Genomic DNA, 25,819 nt, shown 5'->3' with positions numbered 1-25,819 from the left:
TATGTTTCGCCAAGTAGTGATACACTTGACTGCTTCTGTGAGTCTCAAACTGCCATTGTTTTCATTAGATTATTGTTGCAACGCACTGTAGATTTCCATATTGTATCGATGAATCCTTTCTTCTCATCATCACTGGATTGGTTTCAGTTTGGAATCAGTTTGAAAAGCCCTAAAACTCAACTATTAAGTCAGATCTTTCCAAAACACAAAGCATTTGACAGTGTAAACAATGGTAGCACACACTGTAGATAGCAGTTTTAGGTTTCTCCCATTGACACATGTCTTTTCTTGTCATTCTCTTCCTGTATCCACGTCTCTCCCTCGTGCTTCCATTTCTCTTTTGACAGCTGGAGGAGTTGGACACAGTCCCTGAGGGTAAACAAAAGCCGAATTAGGATTTCTTTTAAAACGTAGCCGTAGATCTAAACAGAGGATTAAGAAGGCAAAGAAGAACACCGCTCCCAGCTGTGTGTGCTCTGACTCTGCAGTAAAACTCCACGCAGGTCACGTCTGTGTTCAGGAGGAGCCGCAGTAGTCATCGATTCTAACGGGATCCCTGTGTCTGTTTGTGTGTTTGTTTACATGCAGTATTGCAGACATGGAATGTGTGTAAACAAGGAGTTGGACCTGCAGCCAGTTCATGGAGAGTGGGGTCCCTGGGGGCCCTACAGTGCTTGTTCCAGGTCCTGCGGTGGAGGAACCAGGAACACCATCAGAGACTGCAACAAGCCTGAGTAAGGAGGAGTCAGACAGTTCAAGACAAATAAAGTGATTACAGACTGTAAATATGTGTAAGACTCTGGACTGGTAAGAACAGGAGCAAGAGAATTGTGAACAAACCTGTGTCAGATTCAGTGAGTCCCAAAGAAAACATGTTTTCAGTGTGAATTTCAACGTTGCCGGTTTTGAAGTCACAAAGCACCAGTCAAACAAACAAGAGCAAACATGAGAATTGAGAATTGAGCGCTGTGCCTCTGTGATCCGTCTTCTCTTTCACCAGGCCGAGGAACGGCGGTAAGTTCTGCGTGGGTCGGAGGATGAAGTTTCGCTCCTGCAACACTGAGCCATGTCCGCGAGGGCGCAAAGACTTCCGCGAAGAGCAGTGCTCTCACTTCGATGGCAAGCACTTCAACATCAACGGTCTACCTCCAACCGTCCGCTGGGTGCCCAAGTACAGTGGCAGTGAGTACACCAACATCATCCCACTTCAATTGTCCTGCACCATCAAAGAAGGATACTATTTACATCCAATTATACAGTCCAGTGTAGGCCAGTTGTTCATCATACTTATGATTATCAGCATTTAGACCTGTGTAACCCTCTCATGCAGTGAGTATGTAATGTATGTAGCAGGTATGTTGAGTTTAAAGGGATAGTTCAACATTTTGGCAAATTGGCCCATTGCCATAATCCCAGTAGCCTCGTAAACCAGCCGCTCCCGGAAATGCAATTCATTTCATTTCTGAGGGAGAGTCTGGCCTCATCCCCGTTGTAAGCGTTTGGCCTGAAACCCTCAGAAGGCCGAGCCAATCAGCGTCGCCGCTGTGATTGACACAGCACGTTGGCCAATCAGGGACCGACTGGTGCAAAGCCCCGTCACTACACCAACTTGCTGATTGGCTGAATGGGGTTGTCTGTCAACGCTACTACTCCCGCCCAGCTCCCGCCCACCCCCAAACGCTTACAACGGGGATGAGGCCAGACTCTCCCTCAGAAATGTGTTTCTGAAACCTGTGTTTCTTCTCTTTGTCATTATTTGGATGCAATACCTGATGCTAATACATGAAGCAGTGCCCTGTGGGTAACCCTTTAGTTGACATTAAACAACAGCAACATGAAAGCAGCACGCAGCCCCTCCATACGAACCTCCTGGCAGCTGTCCCTCTTGCAGCCGTATCTCATTCCTTTGCTGCGATTGGCTCGCCCAGCCACACGAGATTACCATCTGGCTTAGACCACCATGTCTAAGTTACTGCAAGTGATTCATTCATTTAATTGATGTTGTACAAAGCGAGCAGGCCAAAACCCTGGAGCCAATGCAATGTCAAGACATTATTTCCAAGAAACTCACAGACGGTTTTGGCAATGAGATGTAATGTAAATGGGTTCTCTCTCTCTCCATACAGTCCTAATGAAGGATCGCTGTAAGCTCTTCTGCCGGGTCGCCGGGACTATGGCGTATTATCAGCTGAAGGACCGCGTCATCGACGGCACTCCGTGTGGGCCAGACACTTATGACATCTGCGTCCAAGGCCTCTGCAGGGTATATCTGTCTGTCTCTCTTCTTTTCTTTCTTTTTTCTTTTCTTTTCTTTTTTTTGAAAAAAGAATTTTATTATTGAAATTAAGAAAAGCACTTATTGCATTACAGTACATCTGATATGTCTGATCAGAGCTTCAAAACACTTAAGATATATATTACAACAAATCTTATAAAAACTGAAATAGTTCAAGTGTAATTCAGATTTGTTACTTTTTATTTTTATTTTTTGTTTAGTTTTTCTGTCTCTTCTTTTTTTAATGAACTCACACAGGCAAACCCAAAACCCAGGCTTCAACATTTACATCAACCTCATTTGATGTAACCTCATCTCATTGTCACTCTATCTTTGCATGCAGGCAAATGTGTTCATCTGTGTCAAAGCTACATATTGATTGATGAGAAATAACAATGATGCTGACAGAAATATAAACATAGCAATCTGATCCATCTCAGTTTTCTTCATTGGAAAGGATGATGGTTACAGTTTCAGTGAAATGTTTACACCTCATATTCAGATACACTTGCATTTATTCCTTTGTGACCAGATTACATTTTCCTAACAACATCTACACTTCAACCAACATTCAACCAAATCGCACATTTCCAACCTTCTCCTCTATCTGTGCCTCTTCAGCAAGCGGGCTGCGACCACGTCCTCAACTCGAAGGCCAGGAATGACAAGTGCGGAGTGTGTGGTGGGGACAACTCGTCGTGTAAAACCCTGGCGGGGACCTTCAACGACGCGCAGTACGGTAAGTCCCGCCGCTCAGATTACACGCACAGTACGCTAATAGCCGAACGTTTACAAAAAAAGGTGTTGCTATTAAACATACTGCGTGTCAGCACTGCAGCCCTGCAGATGACGTATGGCGTATCTGATACACAAGTAAACATAGAGGGGCTAAGAAAGACTTCAGCTTCATGTGGCTGCAACGCTGACATGCTCTCTGCTCATATTAGTCACTGATGTCATGCCTGCTTATGTTTAAACGTATTAAGCCTGATTTTTTTCAGCCAGTAATACGTGCCTCTGCCACATTTGGAAAAATGCAGATCACCAAATTCCTCAAAAGCTTTAGAAACTGATTTAACACAGCGATCTCCCTCCGTCAGGTCTTTTTCGATAGCAAACACAAACCTGACATCCTCCCTTTGAACTGTCCTTCTTAATGCGCCGCTCCGGTTCGTGCCAACTGCTGATTGCATCCAACCCCCTTTTTTAAATCTGGGCAGCAAAGCAGCAGAAACATTAGCATAAAAGCTCTGGGTGTGGCCTCTGTCATGTTTACTTCGCATTAGTTTGGCGCTGAGCTTTGGTGTCTCTATCCATCTGCTTTCTTTTTTCCAGTCTGTTGGCTGTTGAAGGGTACAGGGTTTGAGGACTGTATTGAACCAAACCAGACACCGACCTCAGCCCTGAAAATCTGGCTTAACCTTAAGAAAGAGAACACAAGTGGGAGTGCAGCCCAGGCAGGATATCCCTCTGCTCCTGGGTCTGGGCCTGTCTCTCTGTCTCTCTGTATTTCACCCTTTTGTCCTTTTTTTGTTTGCTGTCTCTCTATTTCTTAGTATCTATCCAAGTCTAATTCCTTTTTTTTCTTTGTCTTTGTCTTGACATTTCTTTCCTTTCATCACACCAGTCAAACTGCATTCTGAGGAAATAAAAGATCTGCTTCTTTGTCTTGTGAAGAAAGCAAATTGCAAGTCAAGTTTCTTAATATTGACCAGAGACATGATGCAACATTTAATGTTGTTCAAGGTGTTAAAGGGGACATATTATGGAAATATCACCTTTTGAAGGCTCTTTAACATATATTTGGGTGTTTGTCTTGCCTTCCGGCCCCCAAAATGTGAGAATTGACAAGATAAGAGAAGACAAAATCTGTAATGTTCAGGCTCCCTAGGATTGGGGCCGGGCAAGCAGTTGTTCATTTGCATTTAAAGGGACAGGCTCTGAAACCAGCTGTTCTGAACAGGGCTGTTTTGAGAGGATGAAAAGAGCTGTGATGTTTGATCCTTGAGGTATTTTGACCAAAGCATTTCCCAGACATGTCTTTAAGACACCTGAGAACTGTTTTAATTTGTGGAAAGGTTACATCATATGTCTCCTTTAAAACATGTTCATGTTTTTTTTCTACACAACTGAAAGCTAGTCCTTTCAGCGCATATGTCTTGGATATTTTTCTCAATTAGTCTCAATCAAGTCAAAGCTGTTAAACCATAAATCAATGTCCACTTCAGACTAACTATTGACTCAACAATGGCCTGACCCAACAGACACCAAATGTGTGGCAGCCTACAGTAGATGATGGGTTTTACCTGTGCAACTCATGAAAGACAACAGGTCTGGTGTCCATCACCATCATGCCAATCAAGTGGCATCAACTAATTGGATGGAGAAATCAAATCATCTAAATTAAACTTTCACTTGAGTCTGATTTGACACAGTCCAAGCTTCAACACTCATGTCTGCAGCTCTGGATAAAGGCAGCCTGTTAACTTCTCATAAACAGCTGCACAAGACTGAATGCCTGTACACTGTAACTGAGACGTAGGTGGACTTGTGTTTCTATGCAGCTAAAGCCTTGCGTGACGATCGAATGTGTCCCGTCTCAGATTGGTAAAATAAAACCATCACTGTAACTGCGGAACAAGCAAATGTTTGCCATCAACTGGGCCTGTATCCTCTGTCACCACAGTGAGCTTGTGACGCCTTCTAATTTTCCTCTGCAGGCTATTAATACTGCATCATCTTCTTTCTTCCTAGTGGCAGATAGAATCATGTTTGAGGTTAACCCCAGCATTCCCTAAGTGTAGCATGGCTGTGTGTGTGTGTTTCCCTATGGTGGTGTGCTGTGTTTACTGTTCATTTCTGGGTCAGAGTGTGGTGGCGGAGGATTGCGTGTATGGTCAGTAGCTAAGCTGGAGGATCTGAGAGGCCTGTTGTGGGTTGTGGATCCCATGTTTCCTCAGAGGGGGACCGTGCTGCTGGTTTCTAAAGTTCTCCTGCCCCCTGTATTTTTATCAGCTTATCCTGTCCCCAGTGGTTAGAGAGGGAATTTGACATGAAGCAAGACAAGCAGTGACAGGGAAACTAGAAACAGAGAAGCTGTGTAAAGGTTCTGGTTTTATTGTGAAGGAATTTGTGATTTTGTTTCAGAGTGATGTTTATGAATGAAAAATAGCTTCATGTGCAAATTGGCCTCAAAATGAAAACGTTTCTCTGTCAAGGCTGACACGGCTTGTTATGACATCCCGCTGGATGCATGTGCTTATTTGTGTGTGTATGTGGGGGAAAAAAAAAAAAAACAGTGGCTGATGAGAGGAAGATGTGTAAACCAAGTGCTGCCCCCGAGTGGCTCAAGGTGTCAGGCTAACCATCATATAACACCAGCTCTCACCTTTCCTCTCATTCCATGCAGCTTTTATTTTGAAAGCGACACCAAGTGGTTTGAAGGCTGGGTGACAGCGGAGGAAATGGCTGTAGGTTCAAATCATCTGATGATGAAAAAACATAATAGTTTCTTACTCTACATGTCCACCAGCCTTTATCACACAGCACACTGTCAGTTTTGAATTTTCAGAGTTTGATTGACCTGATGCATAAAACACCAAACAGCTTTTCATCGTGGTGAAATGTTTCCACCTGTGTAATTCTCACTTTTGCTATAAACAATAAGAAGTTACCACTCTGCTGATTGGACACAAGCTGAGGAAGAAACAGTGTCTCATCTGCTCTCTCCTTTTTCCAATTGTCCAATGTTACATTCATTATCAATGCTGCTTCCCTTTCATCTCTCTTGTTTGGAATTTGTATTAGATACTAATACTGACATGATAACTGGGTTTCAAAACAATAACAAGACAACTTTTTTTTAACAGTAGCCTCAGTTTTGAGAATGTAGCTCTATACTTTAATAAATTAATAAAAGAAAGCAAACACAAGCAGCCCAAAACCAAACCTGGATGAATGATTAAGAACAGGACAAATCAAAGCAAACATTTAATATCACAGTTTTTGATATTTGCTGCCATGAATTATTTCAGTTTATTGAAAAGAAAAAAGCAGTTTGAAATCTAGTAATTCTAGCCTTATCTCCTCCGCCTTCATTGTATTCATGTCTTGCTTATTTCATTTTCATCCCTATGATTTTGTTGTCACCTCTGATGTGCCCTCTCTCCCTCTCTCTCATGCTCACTCATTTTCTATGTTAGTTTATCATGGGACAACAGGCCCAGTGTGGTAATTACAGGCCAAAGGTAAGTCCAGGGAATAATTACATATCATTTCACGGTCGGGCCTCTGAGACTAAAACAAGGCCTCCTGCAGGTTATTTGAGAGGACAAGACCTTTTTTTTTTTGTATTTTTCCAAGTGTGACATTTAAATCCCCAGTGGCTGGAACCGGACTTCCCTGACTGGGGTTTTGGGTTCAGCATAGTGAAACTATTATGAAAATCAAGGTGGGACTTCTCTCTGCTGTTATTGTGGCTACCGTCTTCCCCTCTGAGACCTTCTGGAAAAACTGTGTGACTTTCCATGCGCTGTCTTCTCATTCTCTTTTTTGTTTTTGTCCGTCCCTTCCGTCCTCTGCAGGTTACAACACAGTGGTGCGGATCCCAGCGGGAGCCACCAACATCGATATCAAACAAGTCAGTTACTCTGGAAAGCCAGAAGACGACAACTACCTCGGTGAGTGCGTTGTGCAGAGTTGTGGGGTTCAAGCAACGCTGTATCAAGTTGCAGTTTTTTTTTACTCAAGGAAATCAATCCATAATGGAAGCAGTCCAACCTAATAAGATGTATTTATTACAGCCCTTCACTTCTCATCTACTAGGTCAATGCCATTATCCCCTAACATGACCATAAACCACCCAGACTTGGTGACCCGCAGCTGGAGAGGCAGGCTTTTAGTCAAGGAGGGCTGGGCTAAACTGTTGTCAAACCATTTTCTTGAAGGAAAAGGAAACTGTCATTTGTACTGAGTGTATTATGGAGGAAATGTGTCAGGGCGTTGGTCCATCTGCTCATAAGGTTGGTTGGGAAAGCAAATGGAGTGTCAGCCCCGGAGAAAGATAAATGAGGCTGCGATAGGTGCTAATTAGAGGCATGTGGAGCCCAGGCCGCATGAAAGTAGATATAGGGGTATAGGGTTAGATGGACCCACCGGGCTCAGTGTGTGTCTCTCTGTGTGTGTGTGTGGTTATGTCTGTGCGTATGCTTGCATGTGAGAGCGACACACACACACACACACAGAGGGAGAGAGCAAAAAAGAAAACAGGAAAGCAGAGTTGTGCCGATGTTGTAAGGGTGGGTGCCCATTTTTTAGATGGTTCACGTCAGGTTCAAGATGTTTTAAGTCAAATGGTCTGAAAACACATCTGGCGCGGCCTCATCGCCGCTCCGCTGCGAAAAGGTCGACCCCCCGCTGCTGCTGCTGCTGCCGCTGCCGACTGCCGCCGCCGGCGAGTGCGGTATCTGCTGCGCCCTGCCAGAGTTGTCACCTGGGGTCGGCACAGTGCGTTCAAAGTCTTTTGAGGAGATCGCCGCGCTCCTCAACATAAAAAGGAGGCCGCACTTTTGAAATAATGGCTCCTCGATTTTGCAACTCAGAAATACAGAAATCGGGCCCTATCTGCTTAGTTTTATTTACCATATTTATTCAGTCTCTTACATTATTTATCCCTTTTAGAGCGTGTCTCTGCTGCATGGTCTGTGTTTCTTTATGGGGAAACAATTTGTGAAGTCTCATCTAAGAAGTCTCAAGGAAATTTAAATCGAATGCAACTAGACTTGGTTATTTGTCTAGAGACGTTTCACCTCTCATCCAAGAGGCTTCATCAGTTCATGGACGCATCTGACCAGGCTGGGACCAGTCTCAGCCTGGTCAGATGCATTCGATTTAAATCCAGTTGCATTCGATTTAAATTTCCTTGAGATAACTATGACCTGGACAAATGAGAATATTCACAACCTCATCTAAGAAGATTTTATTCACCTGACTTTTTGGTGCAAATGGGAGAAAACGACTCGGCACACAGTATGCTCTGCTGTTTTTTCTGTCTCTCCCCTCAGAGAGAGAGAGGGGAATCCTTGAGCTTATATTGACCTCAGACAGAGCACACCTGTGCTTTGTCACACAAGAAAAGCAGTTCACAATTATAGTTCCCAAGGGAACTCCAGAAATACCAGGTCCTGTAGAATACAACAGGGTGTTTCATTCTTCCAGTCGACTCTGAGAGTCTATGGGGTGGAATGAAGCTGTTTTTTATTAAGGCACTTGATGCTGGTGACCCATCTCTAAGAAAACAAAGTATTAAGAAGAGTGATTTGTGATTTTTCATGTTAAAACATTCAGGTGTCAGTTTTTCGCTGTAGGACTTTCATATATTAAAATTCACAACATGTGTGTGTGTGGCTCCATACACGCACATATTCAGCTGAGACATTGCTTTTTTTTCCCCATTGCTGGAAAGCATCAATGATGACAAGCAGAGTCAGTAGATCACTGTCAAACTCCATGCCATCTGTTACCCAACAATGTGCAGACTCAAGTATAAACAAAGCTACGTCCTCAGTCTTGATCAAATACATTGTTTTGCTTTGCTCCCCCAGATTGTAATTGACTGCATGTTTCTTGGAACTGTAGTGTTTGCGGTCTCAAAAAAAAAAGGTGGCGTGTGTTTATTTTGTGTTTGTGTGTTCGTTTGCCAAGTGTGAGAGTCTATAAGTCCCTGTGTATGTTGTTGTATGCATGTGTGTTCATGTGCTTATTTGTATTAGCAGCCACTATTGTTTGCATTGCAGCGTCAGTCATTAAGAAGAGTCACGCAGACTAACTGCAAATAAGTGCAATTTCAGCATACGACAGCTTCACAGAACAATGGGATGGCCGGTCGAAGGCTGTTTACTTAACATGTGGCCAGAACTGATAAATGCCACATCTCGTAAACATTCCCAAAACCCCAGTTCCACAAGAGACGAACTCGTTTTCCGAGCCAAACATTCCTTCTCTCGAGCTGAATTCTTTCACATTTGGAGTTATGTGTTGTTTAGTGTTTTGTGGTTTATGTGTTGTTTTTATCTGTTTGTTTCTTATCCCAGCATTAGCTGACAGCCAGTCCAACTCACTCTTGAATGGGAACTTTGTGGTGGCCATGTTCAAAAGGGAAATCACCTTCAAGGGAATTGTCATCGAGTACAGCGGCTCGGACACTAAAGTAGAACGCATCAACTGCACTGACCGCATCGAGGAGGAGCTCGTTCTACAGGTATTAACAGAAAGTGGCTCATTTGTTTACTTTTTCAGTTTTAATCCTTCCTTACTTGTAGTGAATATTATTCTGATTCAGTCTTGTTGAACTTGATTTCTGTTTTCCACCATTTTCTCCACAGGTCTTGTGTGTGGGGAACCTCTATAACCCAGACGTCCGTTACTCCTTCAACATACCCATAGAGGAACACAGGGAGCAGTTTGTGTGGGATCCCTCAGGCTCCTGGCTCGAATGCAGCCGCATCTGTCAGGGTACGATCTCAGCCTGGCATCAAAATCTGTCTGCACATGTGAACAAGAATATGAACATTTTCTCTTAGGCTACTGTGAATCCCATAAAGCTTTGCTATTACACAAGACGTCAGTGAGCTTTTGTGATGTTGTGATACATGCAAAAGTGCATATAATGCACTTTTTTGTGTAACGTTATTTCACAAATTGCAGTATTTGCCTTGCTAAATAAATCTTGTCTTTATTTCTACCCACTTATCCAATATAATGTATGCTGTTTTGCATTTTAAAACTTACATTTTCACATTTTCCAGAGGATGTACAGTATATATGTGATAATAGTATGTCCCCTTATAGCTAACATATGGCAACATCACTATTGCATTAAGGATATATACCATTAATATAAAGCACCATAGTTTACCCTCAAAACTCTGGAAAGAGAGTGAAGTTTGATGATGCATGATGCATCTTTAAGCTCCTATAACTTGGAATCTGTTTCAGTGAACATTAAGATCCCCATTTCTCTAGCATCACTTACCCACACACCCCTGCTCACTCACCCCCACCTAACATAAATCCCCCTCCTGGCAACCCCAGCGTGACCCCAGCCAACCACATCGACCAACACCTTCCCCTTGACCTGGCCCTTAACCCCACTAACCCCTCAAACCTCCGCTCTAGAGGCAGACCAGTCAGACTGGCAGTGGGTCAGAGTGCACAGTGGGATCCAGCAAAGAGACATCTGAAACCAGCGGGACCTCTTAAGACTACCAAGATGGAGTTAATGTCAGAAGGCTGATCAGTCTAGTTAAAGCAGAAGTGTGCCAGATGTTGTGTGATTTGATGGACTGTACTTCATGTGCGTCCCTGCAGGTGAGCGGAGGCGGAAGTCGGTGTGCGTGCGTAAGAGCGATCACCTCGAAGTGTCCGACCAGCGCTGTGAACATTTACCTCGTCCTGTTGCTGTCACTGAGCCCTGCAACACCGACTGTGAAGTCAGGTGCGCCATGAGACACACGCATACTCCCACCGAGACAGAGATTCCTGCAGAGCAACAAATAGCCAAACTTTTTTTTTTTCTAACATCTCCTCTCACACAGGTGGCACGTTGCTGGAAAGAGCGAATGTTCTGCTAAATGTGGTCCCGGCTACCGCAGCCTGGACGTTCAGTGTATGAAGTACAACCTGGTGAAGAGACAGAGTGAGAGGATGGAGGCCGGTATGTGTGGAGACGTCGCGAAACCCCAGACCAGAGAGCCCTGCCGCGGGGACTGTCTGCTGAAGAACTGGCAGTACAGCGCCTGGTCACAGGTCAGTCAGTGAAACATTTACACAAAAAGCAACGGAAAACAAGATCAAGACCTAAATTGTGCTAAAAAAATTCATGCTATTTTTCGCTGTAAGCAGAAGAGACAAAGTTTCTTCTGCTTACAGCGAAAAATATGACCACTGTTTCTGATCTGCACAATAATTTCATTTTGATTATTTAAAGGGACATTGTGTACTGTAGCTTCTCTTGTTATCTATTCATGAAAATCGATTATTTTGTTCAAAAGTATGTTTTTCATTAATCAGTAATCCACCCCCATCAACAAACTGAAGTGTTCCTTTCAGCTCTGAATTTGTCGTTCATATCATTCATATCTACATGGAGCGGGTAAGCTCGGTGCTGGCTGCCATGTGGTGTCGCCATGTTTTTACGTTCAGTGGCAGCGTGACGGTAGGAAACCACGGAAACTCACCGGAGACACTGGAGCTGTCGGCTCAGGTCGAGGTGGCGTCTTTGAAAAGTCACCGCGGTAACGCAGTGAGGAGGAATGGAGCGTTACAACAGTAACAAACCAGATGTCATTTTAGTCACAGAAGTCCAGAGAAAGCCGGTAAAACATATTGTCAGGTGTATTGTTTTGCCTCGTGCTGACAGACCACTTGTTTACATAGAGGCTTGTTTATGCCGTTACGTGCAGCGACTGTCGTCCGTCTGACGTCTGCCCAATTTCACGTGAATGCAGCATGAAAAATACGATCGAGTTGATTGCGATATACAACCGCACCGCTAGATGGGAGTAATTCCTACACAATGTACCTTTAATGTTTGTGGAGTTATAAAAGAAAGAAAAAAACACAACTGACTGGGTTTAACATGGCTGATGTATTCTCCCTAACAGTGCTCTAAGACGTGTGGACGTGGGAGCCGCAGCAGAGATTCTTACTGCATGAACAACCTGGGCAGACGGCTGATAGACAGGGAGTGCAATGAATACCAGAGGGTGGTGACTGAGACCTGCAACGAGCAGCCGTGCCCGAAGTGGACCGTCAGCGAGTGGAGCGAGGTGAGCCCTGTCACACACCTACACACTGGACTCCCCAGAATAACTCTAATAAATAAGCCTCTAGCAGAGATACCTGTTAAGAGAGGTTAAAGGGATTTTTCAACATTTTGGCAAATTCGCTTATTGTCATAATCCCTTGTAGGTTTGTTACCTTTAATTGTCAATGCAAGCTGTTTTGAGATCGGCGGGGCAGAGGCGTGAGCGCTGCACGGCGCGCAGTATTTCCGGGCTTTCTCTCATCAAACTCATCAAATACACAATCCAACAACTCCAAAACGCTCTCATGGACAAGTTGTGACCTGCACATTCACCACGCTATGAAATAATAATGTAACATTACTAGACAGAGTTATTTTCAAGGCAAATGTGTAGTCGGAACTACATTCCAGACATGGCTGCTGGGCGGAGTGATTTCATAATGTTACATAATTAAAGGTAACCAACTTAGAGGATAGAGGGATTATGGCAATAGGCAAATTTGCCAAAATGTTGAACTATCCCTTTAACAGTAAAAAGTAAGAGGTACTGTAGAACATGATAATATCGTACAGGCCTTGTCACATCCAATGCAGCCATATGCAATACATTTTACCTTCATACACAGGTTTTATTGACACAGTGATGTTTTTCTATGATGACATCAGAAGCTTTCATTAATAATAAAGCTGTTGAATTACATTTATATTTCTGGCATTGTGTCCATTCGCCCCAGCACGAATGTAGGAGGACATTTATAGTGCAAACAAACCATTCTGTACCAGTGATGTAAACACTTACTTTCACCATCATTTCTCACCCTACCACTCACTCCCCCACTCTCCTCTCACTCCCAGTGCCTGGTGACCTGTGGAAAAGGGATGAGACACAGGCAAGTGTCCTGTCGTACGGGAGCTGGGGAGGAAAAGCTGAGCGAGCACTTCTGTGACCCGTCAAGCAAACCTCAAGCTGTGGGCAATTGCGAACTGCCCGAGTGTGCATCCTGGCAGGTCGGCGTCTGGGGAGCGGTGAGTGTACCGTAGACACACACACACACACACACACACACATGCTGATAAGACATAGACGCACTGGGGCGAGGTGACTTGGTGCTGAGGAAATAGGTTTCATGTGTGGCTTGCTGTCTAGGAGTCGGACTCGTATCTTTTACACTGTGTGTGAGCGTGCGCACGTGCGTGTGGTCACACAGAGAATGTGGTGTGTATGAGAGACAAGTTTGTGTGTGTGTGTGTGTGTGTGTGTGTGTGTAACCTGATACAGCAGCGAGTTACGGAGGAGTGTGCTCTGACTCCAGCTGCCATTTCCTCCTTGGTGCTTTCACTTTGCCCTCATATCCTGTCAGACTAAACCTGACCCACAGTGCACTTACACACACACACACACACACACACACACACACACACACACACACACACACACACACACACACACACACACACACACACACACACACACACACACACACACACAAACACAAATCTTCCCATGCATTCAATGTTATACGTATTTAACTGGTTGTGTATAGCAGTGGTGCTCAAAGTGGGGTCCGAGGACCCCCACAGGTCCTTGAGAGGTTTCAGATGGGTCCCCAACTTTTTCTCTAAATTTTAACACTTTTTTCTAGAATGTTTTTTTTTTTTTTTGAGAAATTATTATTCTTTTTATTTATTTAGAGAAATTTTACGACTTTTTTCTAGATTTTTTAAAACTTTTTTTTTAGAATTTTTACCACTTTTTCAATTTCTCCACAATATTTCCCAAAAAATGCCATTGGCCCTAATTTGAACGTACATTGACTAAAAAAGTAATGTTCTTCAGTCTCAGAACAAATATTTCGTATTTCTGGTGTTTGCTTCAAAATTGTGTCCAATGGGGGGTCCGTGGTCTAATTTAGTCAGTTTAGGGATCCTTGATGTAAAAAAGTTTGAGAACCACTGGTGTATAGCACTGTTAGGATAAAGCACAGATGGAACGAAACCTGTATGAATAGGAGTCTTTGGCCATTCATACTTTGGTTTATACACGTAGATCTAAAGCCCTCCCACACGTGTTTGTATGAAGTCAGATAGTGGTATTTACAGAGCTGGAATAAATCGGCTCGTTAATGCCTGTGTAATTATAATTTGCTGCTCAAATAAACCTATCCTGTGGCACTTCCTCTGCTCTCGTCTTGTACCTAAACGTGCTCGGATGGGGGTTAAGAATTAGGTAAAGGGTCGAGTTGAGACTGGGTGTGTATGTAAGCGCATGTGTCTGTGTGTATGTGTGTACGCATACGCATGTCAGGGTCTTATCCAGGCTCTGCTGAGCTGGACCTTGACTGAGGCCCCGTCTAAGATATCAACCTTGACATACTTAGATAGAGTTTGAGATAGCTTGCCTTGCGCTGGACTCGGCTTCTCTCTTTGTGTTAATGTGTGTGTGAATGTACGTGTGTGATTTTTGTCTTTCAGTGTGCAGTGACCTGTGGTCATGGCTACCAGATGAGAGCTGTGAGGTGTGTGTCGGGGGCCTACGGCGACACGGTGCATGACAGAGAGTGCAATGCTGCGGCCAGACCCAGAGACAGCCAGGTAACAGATTAAAAAAAAAAAACTCATAATAACTGATCTCACGTCATCCACACTGCTCAGATTACTTGAACTGAATGCAACTCATGATACACCAGCACGTGCTGTATACAGTATTGAATGCAGATGTTTTATGCATCATCTGAGGTCAGGAAATAAGCCTTGATGGTGGCTTATCTAAACTGGTGTTAGGACATTTTGAAAGATGCTGAGATTTGGTTTAAAGTGATTTTACCCAGGTTTTATGTTCCCAGCAAGTTTTCAAGTTGTGGTTTACAGTAACCTGGAAAGTTCTGCTGATTATTATTGTGAATCCTGGAGCCACACATATCTACCTTTCCTTGGCTGTTTACACATTTAGTAAATACAGAGCAACATTACATTAATTTGTAGTGGTATCTCTGGCCACAGCTCCAAATAAATGGTAAGGTATTAGTCGAGTATTTAATCTTCCTTTGGCTCTGTTTTTGCTCTCTACCAACATATCCAGGACTTAAGTTCATAAACACCACACTATGTTCACCAGATAGTCGCTAACTATGTATATGCTGTTTGGTCCTGGGAAAGTAAGTTTGTCAGAACTTTGCCAGTGTGTTATGTCCTGTCAGGGGATGACTCAGACAGGACGGAACCGACATCTTACCCAAACCACAAGCAACATCTAGTTACCATGATAGTTAAATGTCTACAACAAACTCCCCTGAAGCTGCATTGGCAAGACCAGAACAAGAAGCAGAACACAATCTATCATGGTGCCTAACAAAATTAAACAACCCATTTTACAATTACTTACCTCTTCAACTCAAATAAAAAAGAGTTCATGCTTAACAAAAGTGGCAGTCCATTAAAATCCCTATTAACACACACAAAGAATGAGCAAAACTGCCATCACAGCAAGACAATAGACAGGTGTGAGGAATAATGTAGCTGGTTGGGAGAAGAATGAGAGGATTTCCATTACTACATTTTTCTGTGCTTGCTTCTTACACCAAGTGCCTGTAAAACCATTTCCTTCTATGCGTCCTAACACCACAACGATTCAATTCGTATTGGTGAAAGAAAGGACAACCCACCACTTTACTCATTTGAAATATTATTAGTAGTAGTATTGTAGTGTATTAGTATAGCTTTAAATCTTACTGGTTAAATGAGGACAACAAGCAGTACATCATCTTCAGAGAGCAATGCCTTTAATTAGACATTGTGTATAATCCAACATGATTCAGCAACTAAATGGCTTTTTTTTTTTAACGATATATTTATTGTTTTTCTTTACATACACATTTAACATAGAACATACAGTCACAGGGACAGTGACATTATGAACATCCCTCCTCCCCCCACCCTCAATAGTATAAACATTCAAGGAATGGAAAACAAACGTATGTACAGACAAACAAACATAATAGATAAGTAAATAAGTAAATAATAATAGTAACTAAATGGTCATATTGACGTCTTAGCTCAGGATAGTTCTTGTCAATCATCTGTCAATCGGTTTCTTGTAGATCTACTCATCTACTCTCCACCAATGAAGCTCTGAAGTTTAACTTAAAGGTACATTGTGTAACTTCTCGTTATCTATTCACAAAAATTGATTATTTCGTTCAAAAATATGTTTTTCATTAATCAGTAATCACCCCCATCAACAAACTGAAGTGTTCCGGTAAGCTCTGAATTTGCTCTTCATGGAGGAATGGAGCGTTACACTGATGCTGCATTCACGTGCAGTCGGGCAGACGGCCGTCAGTAAAAAAACAGATGTCATTTTAGTCACAGAAGTCGAGAGAAAGACGGTAAAACGTGGGTCAGGTAAACAATACGACATTGCCATGACAACATATTGCCACGTGTATTGTGTTGCCTGACGGACCACTTGTTTACATAGAGGCTTGGTTGTGCCGTTACGTGCAGCGGCTGTCGTCCAGCTGCCGTCTGGCCAATTTCACGTGAATGCAGCATGAAAAATACGATTGAGTTCCTTTCGATATACAACCGCAACGCTAGATGGGAGTAATTCCTACACAATGTACCTTTAAGAACTTCACTACACACTTCAATGGAGCAAAAGTTATGACCTGGATAATATCAACTGCCCTTTTGACTGTTATTTGCTCTGCTTTTCTTTGACCCCCAAAAGTCCACGTCAGTGTCAAAGATGGACACAGACCATGAGGCTAAAACGCACTCTGCCTGAGTGCTTTAAGTGAAGCTTCTGAAGGGTTTTCAGAAACTGATGGGCGCTGAAGGTGGAGAGTGTTGAACTGATGACCTCTCAGTTTGCAGATAAGTGATCTGTTAAACATTGGAACTGAGGTCACCTCCATGTGGTCAGACCGTATTGTGTGAGCCAGGAGACATCCTCAACTGATACGTTTTAAACCCTGTTGAATTTTGAGCTGATGTTTCTTTGTGTGACTCATGTATGACTAATATCTCATTCTTCTGGATTTGCATGTGTGCATGTGCAGGACTGTGAGATGCCAGCGTGTCCCTGGGCCTCTCCGGTACAAAGCACGCCTCGTCCTGACAACTCAGCCCAGCTCCTGACTCAGTGGAGATACGGGTCCTGGACTGCGGTAAGGAAACAAATAGGATTTACCGGATCTAGCAGAGAAACATTACAGTCTGCAGGTTTAACTTCTATGCTCTGAAGAATATACAAAAGCAATGTGGTTTGTGTTAAATGGTAAACAGATTCTTGTACTGTTACGTTCATCTCTCTCTGTGTGTAGCTGGAGGGAAAATTATCTGCAGGGCTCTAGAATCAGTCTCACCTCTGTCTCTGACAAAGACGGAAATATGAGAATATTGATGGAGCACTTATATGTGTGTGTGTGTGTGTGTGTGTGTGTGTGTTTAATAGAAGGAAACCACACTCTAGTAATGATGGGTCTCCTGCTTGTGTGTTTACAAATATTAGACTCACATATTAAATTTTATTCTATATCCCAACATTCCTTCAGATAGTACATACTGTACAGGACCATGATCCTCTTTGGCATTGTCTGTCTTACCCCCTGCTGCATCTACACACACACACACACACACACAGGCTCCACTGTCTGGGCTGAGAGGCCCCACTGTCTCTCTGATACTTTGCATTGTTACTCATTGCAAATGAAAACCAGATTTCATCTAAACACAAGTCTACGGTTTCGAAGATTGAGCCTCGTCTGTCAATCTGAAACTTTTTCGGGCTCACATGTCAAAGAGGCCAGCACCAGTGTGGTCTCATAGACACACACCGACAACACAACACACACGGCCACATGCGCATATGCATACACATGCAAACATTCCCCTGTGCAGCGGAACTGCCACCCTCTCTAGTGTCATTGATATGTGAGGGATGTTAACATGCCTATTTGAGCTGGAGCCATTTGATTGCATTAGGTATTCATCCTCCTCAGAGATGTTTACTATGATGTCCTGTCGATGACGCTGGTGTAGGTATACACTAGAAACAGGTGAAAGCTGATCACGGAGTCATTTAAGGACACCAGTGAGAAAATCCTAAAGACACCAGGCGAAGAATCCACTATATCACATGATACTGCACTGTAAAAAAAAACACATACAAGAAATTGAGCAGCATTGAAGAAACAACTTATCAAGTCTGTTTATTTTTTAAAAAGATAAAGGCAATAACAGTTTGTTAATGTTTTAATAACTTAAGAATTATTAAAGCCCCAGTGTGTAACTTATTTGGCTTTTTATTAGCAAAAATCAAATATTGCTTTCATTAATACATATTTCACTGAAGTCGAATCACACCCGCATACAATTGAAAGCTTTCTCGTACCTTAGAATGAGTTGTTACAAGTCGTTACAAATGTGGGCGACGCACCGAACCGAGGCGGCCATGTTGCATCGCCATTTCTTACGTTCAGTGTCAGCGTGACCGTAGGTAACCACGGAACCTCAGCGGAGCTGTCGGGTCGGGGAGAAAGTTTTCCAGGTAGCGCCTGTTAAAACTGTCACCACTGTCACCACTGTGTAGTGTGAGGAAGGACGGAGGCACTGATGTTGCATTCAGGTGCCATTTTTTCAACTGACTAATTAAATCATACACTCATTTTGTATCTTTCCAAAAGAAACAAAGGTGTATTTAGTGATTACAGATTTAAATTGAACATAATTACAGCCTTTCAGTGTCACTTTAAACCATATAATACCTGGATAATTATATCTAGAGACCTAGAACGACATGAAATCTACTGTGTACAGCACATACTAGGCTGTCATTACCATCTGTGGCTCCCAGTTTGTAAAACCTGTACAGCACAGCTCACACATGACTTCAATCCACTCTATTCGGTTGCTGCATTATACAAACAGCACAGGATCTCATGATACTTTATCTGTCAGGAAAAGTATAATACAGTTGACAGCATCGCTTAAAAAAACCGCAATACGTTTTTTTTTTTTAATTCCACCAGTCAAATATTTATCCCTGCTCTGCCTGTGTGTGCATGTCCTGCAGTGCTCTGTGTCCTGTGGCAAGGGGGTGCGGGAACGTTACGTCAGCTGCAGAGATGCCCAGGGAGGAGTGGCCGATGAATCATACTGTGCCCACCTGCCGCGCCCTCCGGAGTCCTCCACCTGCTTCAGCCCGTGTGGCCAGTGGCGTGCCGGGGAGTGGTCTCCTGTGAGTTAAAATCCACTCAACATTGTGCCCAGTCGATCCAGATGTTTTCAACTGCAGTAATAGTTTTGTCACCCTGGGGGTACAGCTGTGATCTGGGACGGTTAAGTCTTGATTTGTGAGTGCCAACATAAACTCTCAATGATGTCACCAAAAGACTAGAGGTGGGATTGTTTAACTGGTAGTGAAGGAGCCAGGGATGATTTACAGTGATTCTCCTCTGAGCTTTTAATCATGTGTTCATGTGAAATGAAAATCCTCGTAAATATAAAAACCCACATGAGATTTCTCTGAGGACAGAGTCTGAAGTTGATTAAATTGATGATTTCTACTCCCGTTGCATTCACAGTTACAGACTCATGGGGCTTCACTTCACAAGGCTTCACATAATGAGGCAGTACATGGGAACAATCAAACAATAAAAACAACACTGGTTTAGAACATGGCAAACCTCTCGTTGGGGGAAATAAATGTTTAGAAAGGAGTCACAGTGGAGCAGGTCAGACAGGAATACAAACAAAACAACAAGGAAATCTTGAGGCACTGTGACATTTATAAAGAACAGAATCAATACATCTTGTGCCTGAAGGCATCGCATCAAATCACGTCAGCTCGGTACACGGTTCTCACAGCAGTGCAGACAATGGAACTCAGGTTTTTTGACATGCAGAGACAGTACATGACTTGCATTAGGTTCTGATCAACGCACTCCCAGCTAGGAGAGCTAGGAGAGCTTGTGAAAACACCACTTGTCCTTAGCACTACATTTTTTTGCTCGCCACAGGTCAGCTGAGTGAATCAGAGAAAGGTGTGATACTTTTTGTGTCAAGAAATACGGTAGCTCAGTGGTTGAAAAAGTGTAGAGCCAGTGGAAAATGTTGTTTTCATGGAAAGATAAACCACTGAAAATATTCTACAGTACATAAAGGATTGTTTCATGGCCATTTTTAATGGGAGGGAGCAGGGTGATTATAATATACTGACCTATATGACCTAATCTGGGGCCGTTTAGTGGCTGTTTTAGTAAGCTACCAGAACCAGGGCGAGAAAGACTTGAATTTGGTGAATTTGGGATCCACTCTCTGGACCGGAACGAGAATTCAGACAAAATTCTCCTCTCTGGATGAAGAGCCTGGTGACGCGAGGCTAATATGACCTCACACAACCCCCCATCAACAAACGAAGAACGAGTTCTTCCTCAAGTTTAAAATACTGTTTGATTGATTCAATCATTGAATACGTTTGACATTGTCCTCCATCTGCTCCATGGTTAACACTGTCTCTCTTTCTCTCCTGCCTCAGTGTTCAGTAACATGTGGCGTGGGAAGAAGCACCAGACAGGTGGTCTGCTCCAACTACCACCAACCAGTGGACCAGTCTTTCTGTGACCCGGATGAAAAGCCCTCAACGGAACAGGAGTGTACCGCCGCTCCGTGTCCCTCCACCTACCACCGCCAGCGCATCAATGACCAGCCCTACGGCTATCCCCAGGACCCGGGACGCCATCCTGGACACAGCAGCTGGAATGTACCATCATCAGACAACCAGTGGAGGACAGGACCCTGGGGCGCAGTATGTGATCTTTTAGGCAAATGGCTAAATGTTTCGAATGATTTTGTTGATAGTTTATTTGCCATGTAGAGGAAATCAATCGACATCTTTTCTTGGGGACAGGATTATTATTCTCGAACAAAACAAAACACATCAAAAAGACTATGATGCTTGTGTACTGCATGGTATGTATAGCATAGTGTGTTTGTCTGCGTGTAAACACGTCCTTGTCAGCACATCAACATGAAGGGTGAGGTAGCAGATGTTCTCATGTCCCAGGGCAAAGGGTCATACATGGTAAAGGACTTTACAACCTGCACCAAGGGACAGACTGTAATCCATCCTGAAGAGTGTACTGCATCCAAATGCTGTGTATGTGTAAATATAGATACAGCAGGTTCACTCTAGGTAAAGCTTCAATTCTCAGGCTGAAATTGTTAGGACACAAACAATCACTAACGGATCAGAGCTGTGTCCACCTTCTCGAATTGAAGATAATTTGTTGCAGTTGAGGTTGTGTCCTGGGTTAGTGTTTGTTTGCATACTTTTATTTTGTAATCAGTTCAGCCGTGAACTTGCCCTTGAGGATTCAGACTGACCTTATCACACACAAGAGCTAATTCATGTTGCATGGTGAACGTGCTCAGAGTATTGGTAGATGCTTGTGTCCACAGCCACAACCATCTGCAGGATCCACGAGGGTCTTAATTTTTTGTTATTAAGTTTTTTTTTTTTCTGTGTGTACGCCCAGCTGCATGAAAACAGCCCAAGTGTTGATTAGTTTTGGATTTCTTCTTTTCATTTAATGAGAATGAAACAGATGTCTGTTTCAAAAGATCTGGTTGTTTTCTTCTTTTTTCTGAAATCCATGAGCAGAACCCAACCCCCCCACCCCCCCGACCCCCCAGCAGAGGCATTCAACCCAGGACACTGGTCCTCCTCCCATTATGAATTCAGCTGGAAGCATTGCTGCTCAGGCTCACTCTGTGCTGTCCTCCCTCACACATAGGGAGCTCTGAATGTACTCACTCCCATTGACAGAGCAGAGATGTGTCATTATAATTGGATGCAGAGCGTACCTGCTGCTCTGTTCAAGGCCGAGTTATTCAGCCTCTGAGACTGGCTGATGTTTCCCACCTTAGGAAGACAGTTTTGAGGGGTACAGCTGGGCTTGGTCTTAGTTAGACTCAGTTAGACTGAGCATCACAGGTTGTGTGTCATGTATGTGATTACAAGTAGTCATAATGTACACAACCAGTCAAAAGTTTGGACACACCTTCTCATTCAATGGTCTTTCTTTATTTTTATCACTTTCTTCATTCTAGATTGATACTGAAGACGTCAAAACTATGAAGGAACACATATGGAGTTATGTAAACAAAAAAAAAGTGAATAACAAAAAAAACTGTTATCTGTCACCTGACCTAAACTCAATTGAGATGGTTTGGGATGAGTTGGACCAAGTGAAGGCAATCAAAACAAAAGGTGGCTACTTCGAAAAATCTTATATATAAAACATATTCTGCTTTAGAGGTACGATACAGGATTTTTACCTTAGCTACGCTACATTTTTATCGTAATTAAACAGCTTCGGAATAATTGTGATGGTTAAATAACTTGGGATAATCGAGGCTCTCTGCCTTTCACGTAGCGTCTCTTGGCCGAAAACCAGCCTTGCAAGATCAGAGCCTCTGCTCTGATCCGGTGACCCAGATCTCGTCTCGGCAGCACTACAACACAAACGTGCCCCATAACCCATAATCTCTTGTTTATGACAGATAAAACTACACAAATACCATATACACATCATAACATCATATATAAAACATTATCCACTACTCCATACTCTTCCGCTTTCTCGCCGGCTTCATTAAAAACAAATGCACATGTTTTTAGCAAAACAAAGGAAAAGCAACCGGACTTGCATAGTTCCCTGTTGACATAATTCCATACGTGTTCCTTCATAGTTTTGATGTCCTCAGTTTGAATCTACAATGTAGAAAGTCATAAAACTAAAGAAAAACCATTGAATGAGAAGGTGTGTTCAAACTTTTGACTGGTAGTGTATATCAAGAGAATGTTTCCAGTGATCTTCTGCCCTTTAGGTACTGTATACAGTGTTGTTGTAATCCTCAATGATCAACCCATGTGTGCTCTGCAGTGTTCCAGCACCTGTGCAGGAGGCTTCCAGAGACGAGTGGTGGTCTGTCAGGACGCCGACGGACGCAGCAACAGCTACTGTGACGAGAGAGTCAAGCCTGCCGAGTCCAAGAGCTGCGACTCGGGGCCCTGTCCCCTGTGGAACTACGGTGTGTGGGGAGAGGTGAGCTTCATACTCTTCCACTTACTCATTGTAAACATGATCACATATCCCACACAGCGTTTGTATTTCATCCTTATCATCTGTTATGTCTTCTCTGTCTCTGTTGCGTCTCATTCTTAGCTCTAATTGTACACAATCAGGCATTTTGTCAAATCTCAGACTGGAAGCACTGTTAGTTTGGTTAGTCAGGTCCAAAAAGTCAACCCAGAGTAATGTCCAGCAGAAGAATTTGTTATACTTGTAGTACACTTTAATAAACTACTTTTTGCTAAGGGTTGTTATGGTTACATCCTTTTCTTTGCTGACCTCAGTGCACCCAGACGTGCGGCGGGGGAAGGAGAACTCGCCTGGTGGTGTGTCAGAGGCCCAACGGTCAGAGGCTCAACGATTACAACTGTGACATCCTGGACAAGCCGCCCGACATGGAGCAGTGCAACCAGCAGCCCTGCCCGGGCTCCGCCTCCTGGCAGCGTCGACCATGGAAGCCGGTATGATAGCACTAACCTGTCTCTGTCCGACCCCCTTCCTCACTGAGGGCACGTCACTGTGAGTAGACGTTGTGTGTGCGCTAAAATGTACTGTGTGTGGGGTGTTTTTGTGCCTAAAACTGTGGGAGATTCTGATGTGAGCGCTGGGTATCGAGCACTACTGTTGGCTAGACCGCTCCAGCCCACCCAGATGTGCCCTGCAGTGGCATGGTGCTGATTAGAATCAAGAAAAAAAAAGGAAAAATACACAAAAACACAATGCTGCTCCACTTAGGGGATCATGAGAAACACATGGATCCCAGTCTGAGCAAGGCTCCAAATTAAAACCTATAAATCAGGACAGTGTTGTCCTTCATTGCCATATATTTGTAGAGGCATAACTCTAGAAAATATTTCATATATGAGGCGTGAAGTAAATGTTCATTTTTGTTATTTGCTGTCTTCACCCTGTATCTGAAGTACACAAGTGTACATTTGTGTATAAGAGTGACTATTATGACCTTTATTGAACAGCAACAGATGACTGCCGGTGTATTTTGTATATGTATCTTTGTACAGTATGGTTTTATTTTTCAAGTATCTAGTTTTCGTTACTGAATATGATATTTAATATTTTTGCTGGTGCTCTTGGTCAGACCTCTCGTATCTCTCTATGAGTAAATACACGTTGTACAGAGGAAAATATTTTCAAATTCATGATTCATTCGTAATTTTTGATAATGTTTTTTTTTTTTTATACTAAAGTTGAAAACTAAAGTTTAGAATGGCTTCATCTCTGTTGGGATGACATATTTGAAATCGTCACTGTCACAACAGCCAAGAAAACTACAAAACAAACAGATACAAATTGATGTTAGGAATGAAATCTATTAAAAGTGCCTTGAAATTACTGAAAAACAAACATCATAGGAAATAGTTTATCATACAATGTTGTTATTTTAGGATTTAATACATTTTATGTTTGGTTATATCACATAAAAAGAGGCATTCATGCGGATAAATTACACTGTAAAAACTGTAAAAACTTAAAATACAATGAAGCATTTGGGCAAATTAATCATCCTATGTGTTGATGAGACAGTGGACACTATCAAGTCCTATCCGTGAGAGGATTTTACATTTTACATGATATAATGGTGCATTGTTGAAGATAGAGTTTTATCATATCTTCAGGCTAAGAGCTATTATCTATTACTGGCAGCAACAGTGCAGCTTGTTGAACATAAAAGTGTCAGTGCAGTAGATCGAGGCTGGCATTGAGCCGTTCTTCTTCAGCTTTCATCGGCGTCCATACAACAAACACAGATACCTCCTCTATATAATGTTATAGTCATTTGTTGCTGTGTCTCTTTATTCCTTTGGCCAGTTTTTGTATTTCTGAAGGAATTTATTTTTTTCAAGTGAAACTTATTTATTTGTTAACAATAAATTTTTAGTTGTTGCAGCTTTAATGTTTTGTTCCAGTTTTAGAGTGATGTAACACTTTACTTGAATTATTTGTCATGACACACACACACACACACACACGTCACCTGAACAATTCTGGTTGGACGCTTCGGTCTTTGTTGTCATGTGACCTTACCGTCATGCAGGATCCATGCTGCCCCCCCGAGGGCAACAAAACTCAAAGAGCGACATGAAGACATTTGTAAGAATCACTACCTGTATCCAGCTTAAAGGGATAGTTCAACATTTTGGCAAATTAGCCCATTGCCATAATCGCTATAGTCATAGCAGTAGGTTAGTTAACTTTATTTGTTGGTGCAAGCTATTTTTAGAATGGCGGAGCAGAGCCGTGAGCTGCTCAGAGCTACACTACGGAGGCTAGTGGGATTTCTTGGTTTCCCTCATCAAACTCATCAAATACACAATCCAACAACCCCAAAATGCTCTGGTTGTGACCTGCACATTCACCACGAGATAATAACGGATCGTTACGAGACAGAGTTGTTTTAGAGGTAAATACAGAGACTGCTTGCTGAAAAACTGTCCCTGAAGGCAACACACATCAGCCGTTTTGCATGAATTTACCTCTAAAACAACTGGATTGTGTATTTGATGAGTTTGATGAGGGAAACCAAGAAATCCCATTAGCCTCCGTAGCGTAGCTCTGAGCAGCTCGCGGCTCTGCTCCGCCGTT

At 43.0% G+C, this 25,819-nt stretch overlaps 1 protein-coding gene across 1 annotated transcript in view; it reads left to right on the top strand.

The window, feature by feature from the left end:
* LOC310987720 (A disintegrin and metalloproteinase with thrombospondin motifs 20) overlaps positions 1 to 25,819 on the top strand; it is a 140,016-nt gene that overhangs the window by 90,074 nt on the left and 24,123 nt on the right. The window contains exons 14-30 of the mRNA XM_083974119.1: positions 589 to 734; positions 1,001 to 1,182; positions 2,127 to 2,263; positions 2,897 to 3,014; positions 6,859 to 6,954; positions 9,367 to 9,533; positions 9,658 to 9,787; positions 10,643 to 10,769; positions 10,870 to 11,080; positions 11,938 to 12,102; positions 12,936 to 13,106; positions 14,553 to 14,672; positions 17,141 to 17,248; positions 19,156 to 19,320; positions 20,620 to 20,889; positions 23,030 to 23,191; positions 23,503 to 23,679. Of these exons, the coding sequence (XP_083830245.1) occupies positions 589 to 734; positions 1,001 to 1,182; positions 2,127 to 2,263; positions 2,897 to 3,014; positions 6,859 to 6,954; positions 9,367 to 9,533; positions 9,658 to 9,787; positions 10,643 to 10,769; positions 10,870 to 11,080; positions 11,938 to 12,102; positions 12,936 to 13,106; positions 14,553 to 14,672; positions 17,141 to 17,248; positions 19,156 to 19,320; positions 20,620 to 20,889; positions 23,030 to 23,191; positions 23,503 to 23,679 (2,652 nt within the window). The remainder of the gene's footprint in view (positions 1 to 588; positions 735 to 1,000; positions 1,183 to 2,126; positions 2,264 to 2,896; positions 3,015 to 6,858; positions 6,955 to 9,366; positions 9,534 to 9,657; positions 9,788 to 10,642; positions 10,770 to 10,869; positions 11,081 to 11,937; positions 12,103 to 12,935; positions 13,107 to 14,552; positions 14,673 to 17,140; positions 17,249 to 19,155; positions 19,321 to 20,619; positions 20,890 to 23,029; positions 23,192 to 23,502; positions 23,680 to 25,819) is intronic.

The sequence above is a fragment of the Trachurus trachurus genome (genome assembly GCF_905171665.1).
Source record: "Trachurus trachurus genome assembly, chromosome: 6".
Lineage (NCBI taxonomy): Eukaryota > Metazoa > Chordata > Actinopteri > Carangiformes > Carangidae > Trachurus > Trachurus trachurus.
Note: the sequence above shows the minus strand (reverse complement) of the source record. Positions and strands in the feature narration are given on the sequence as shown.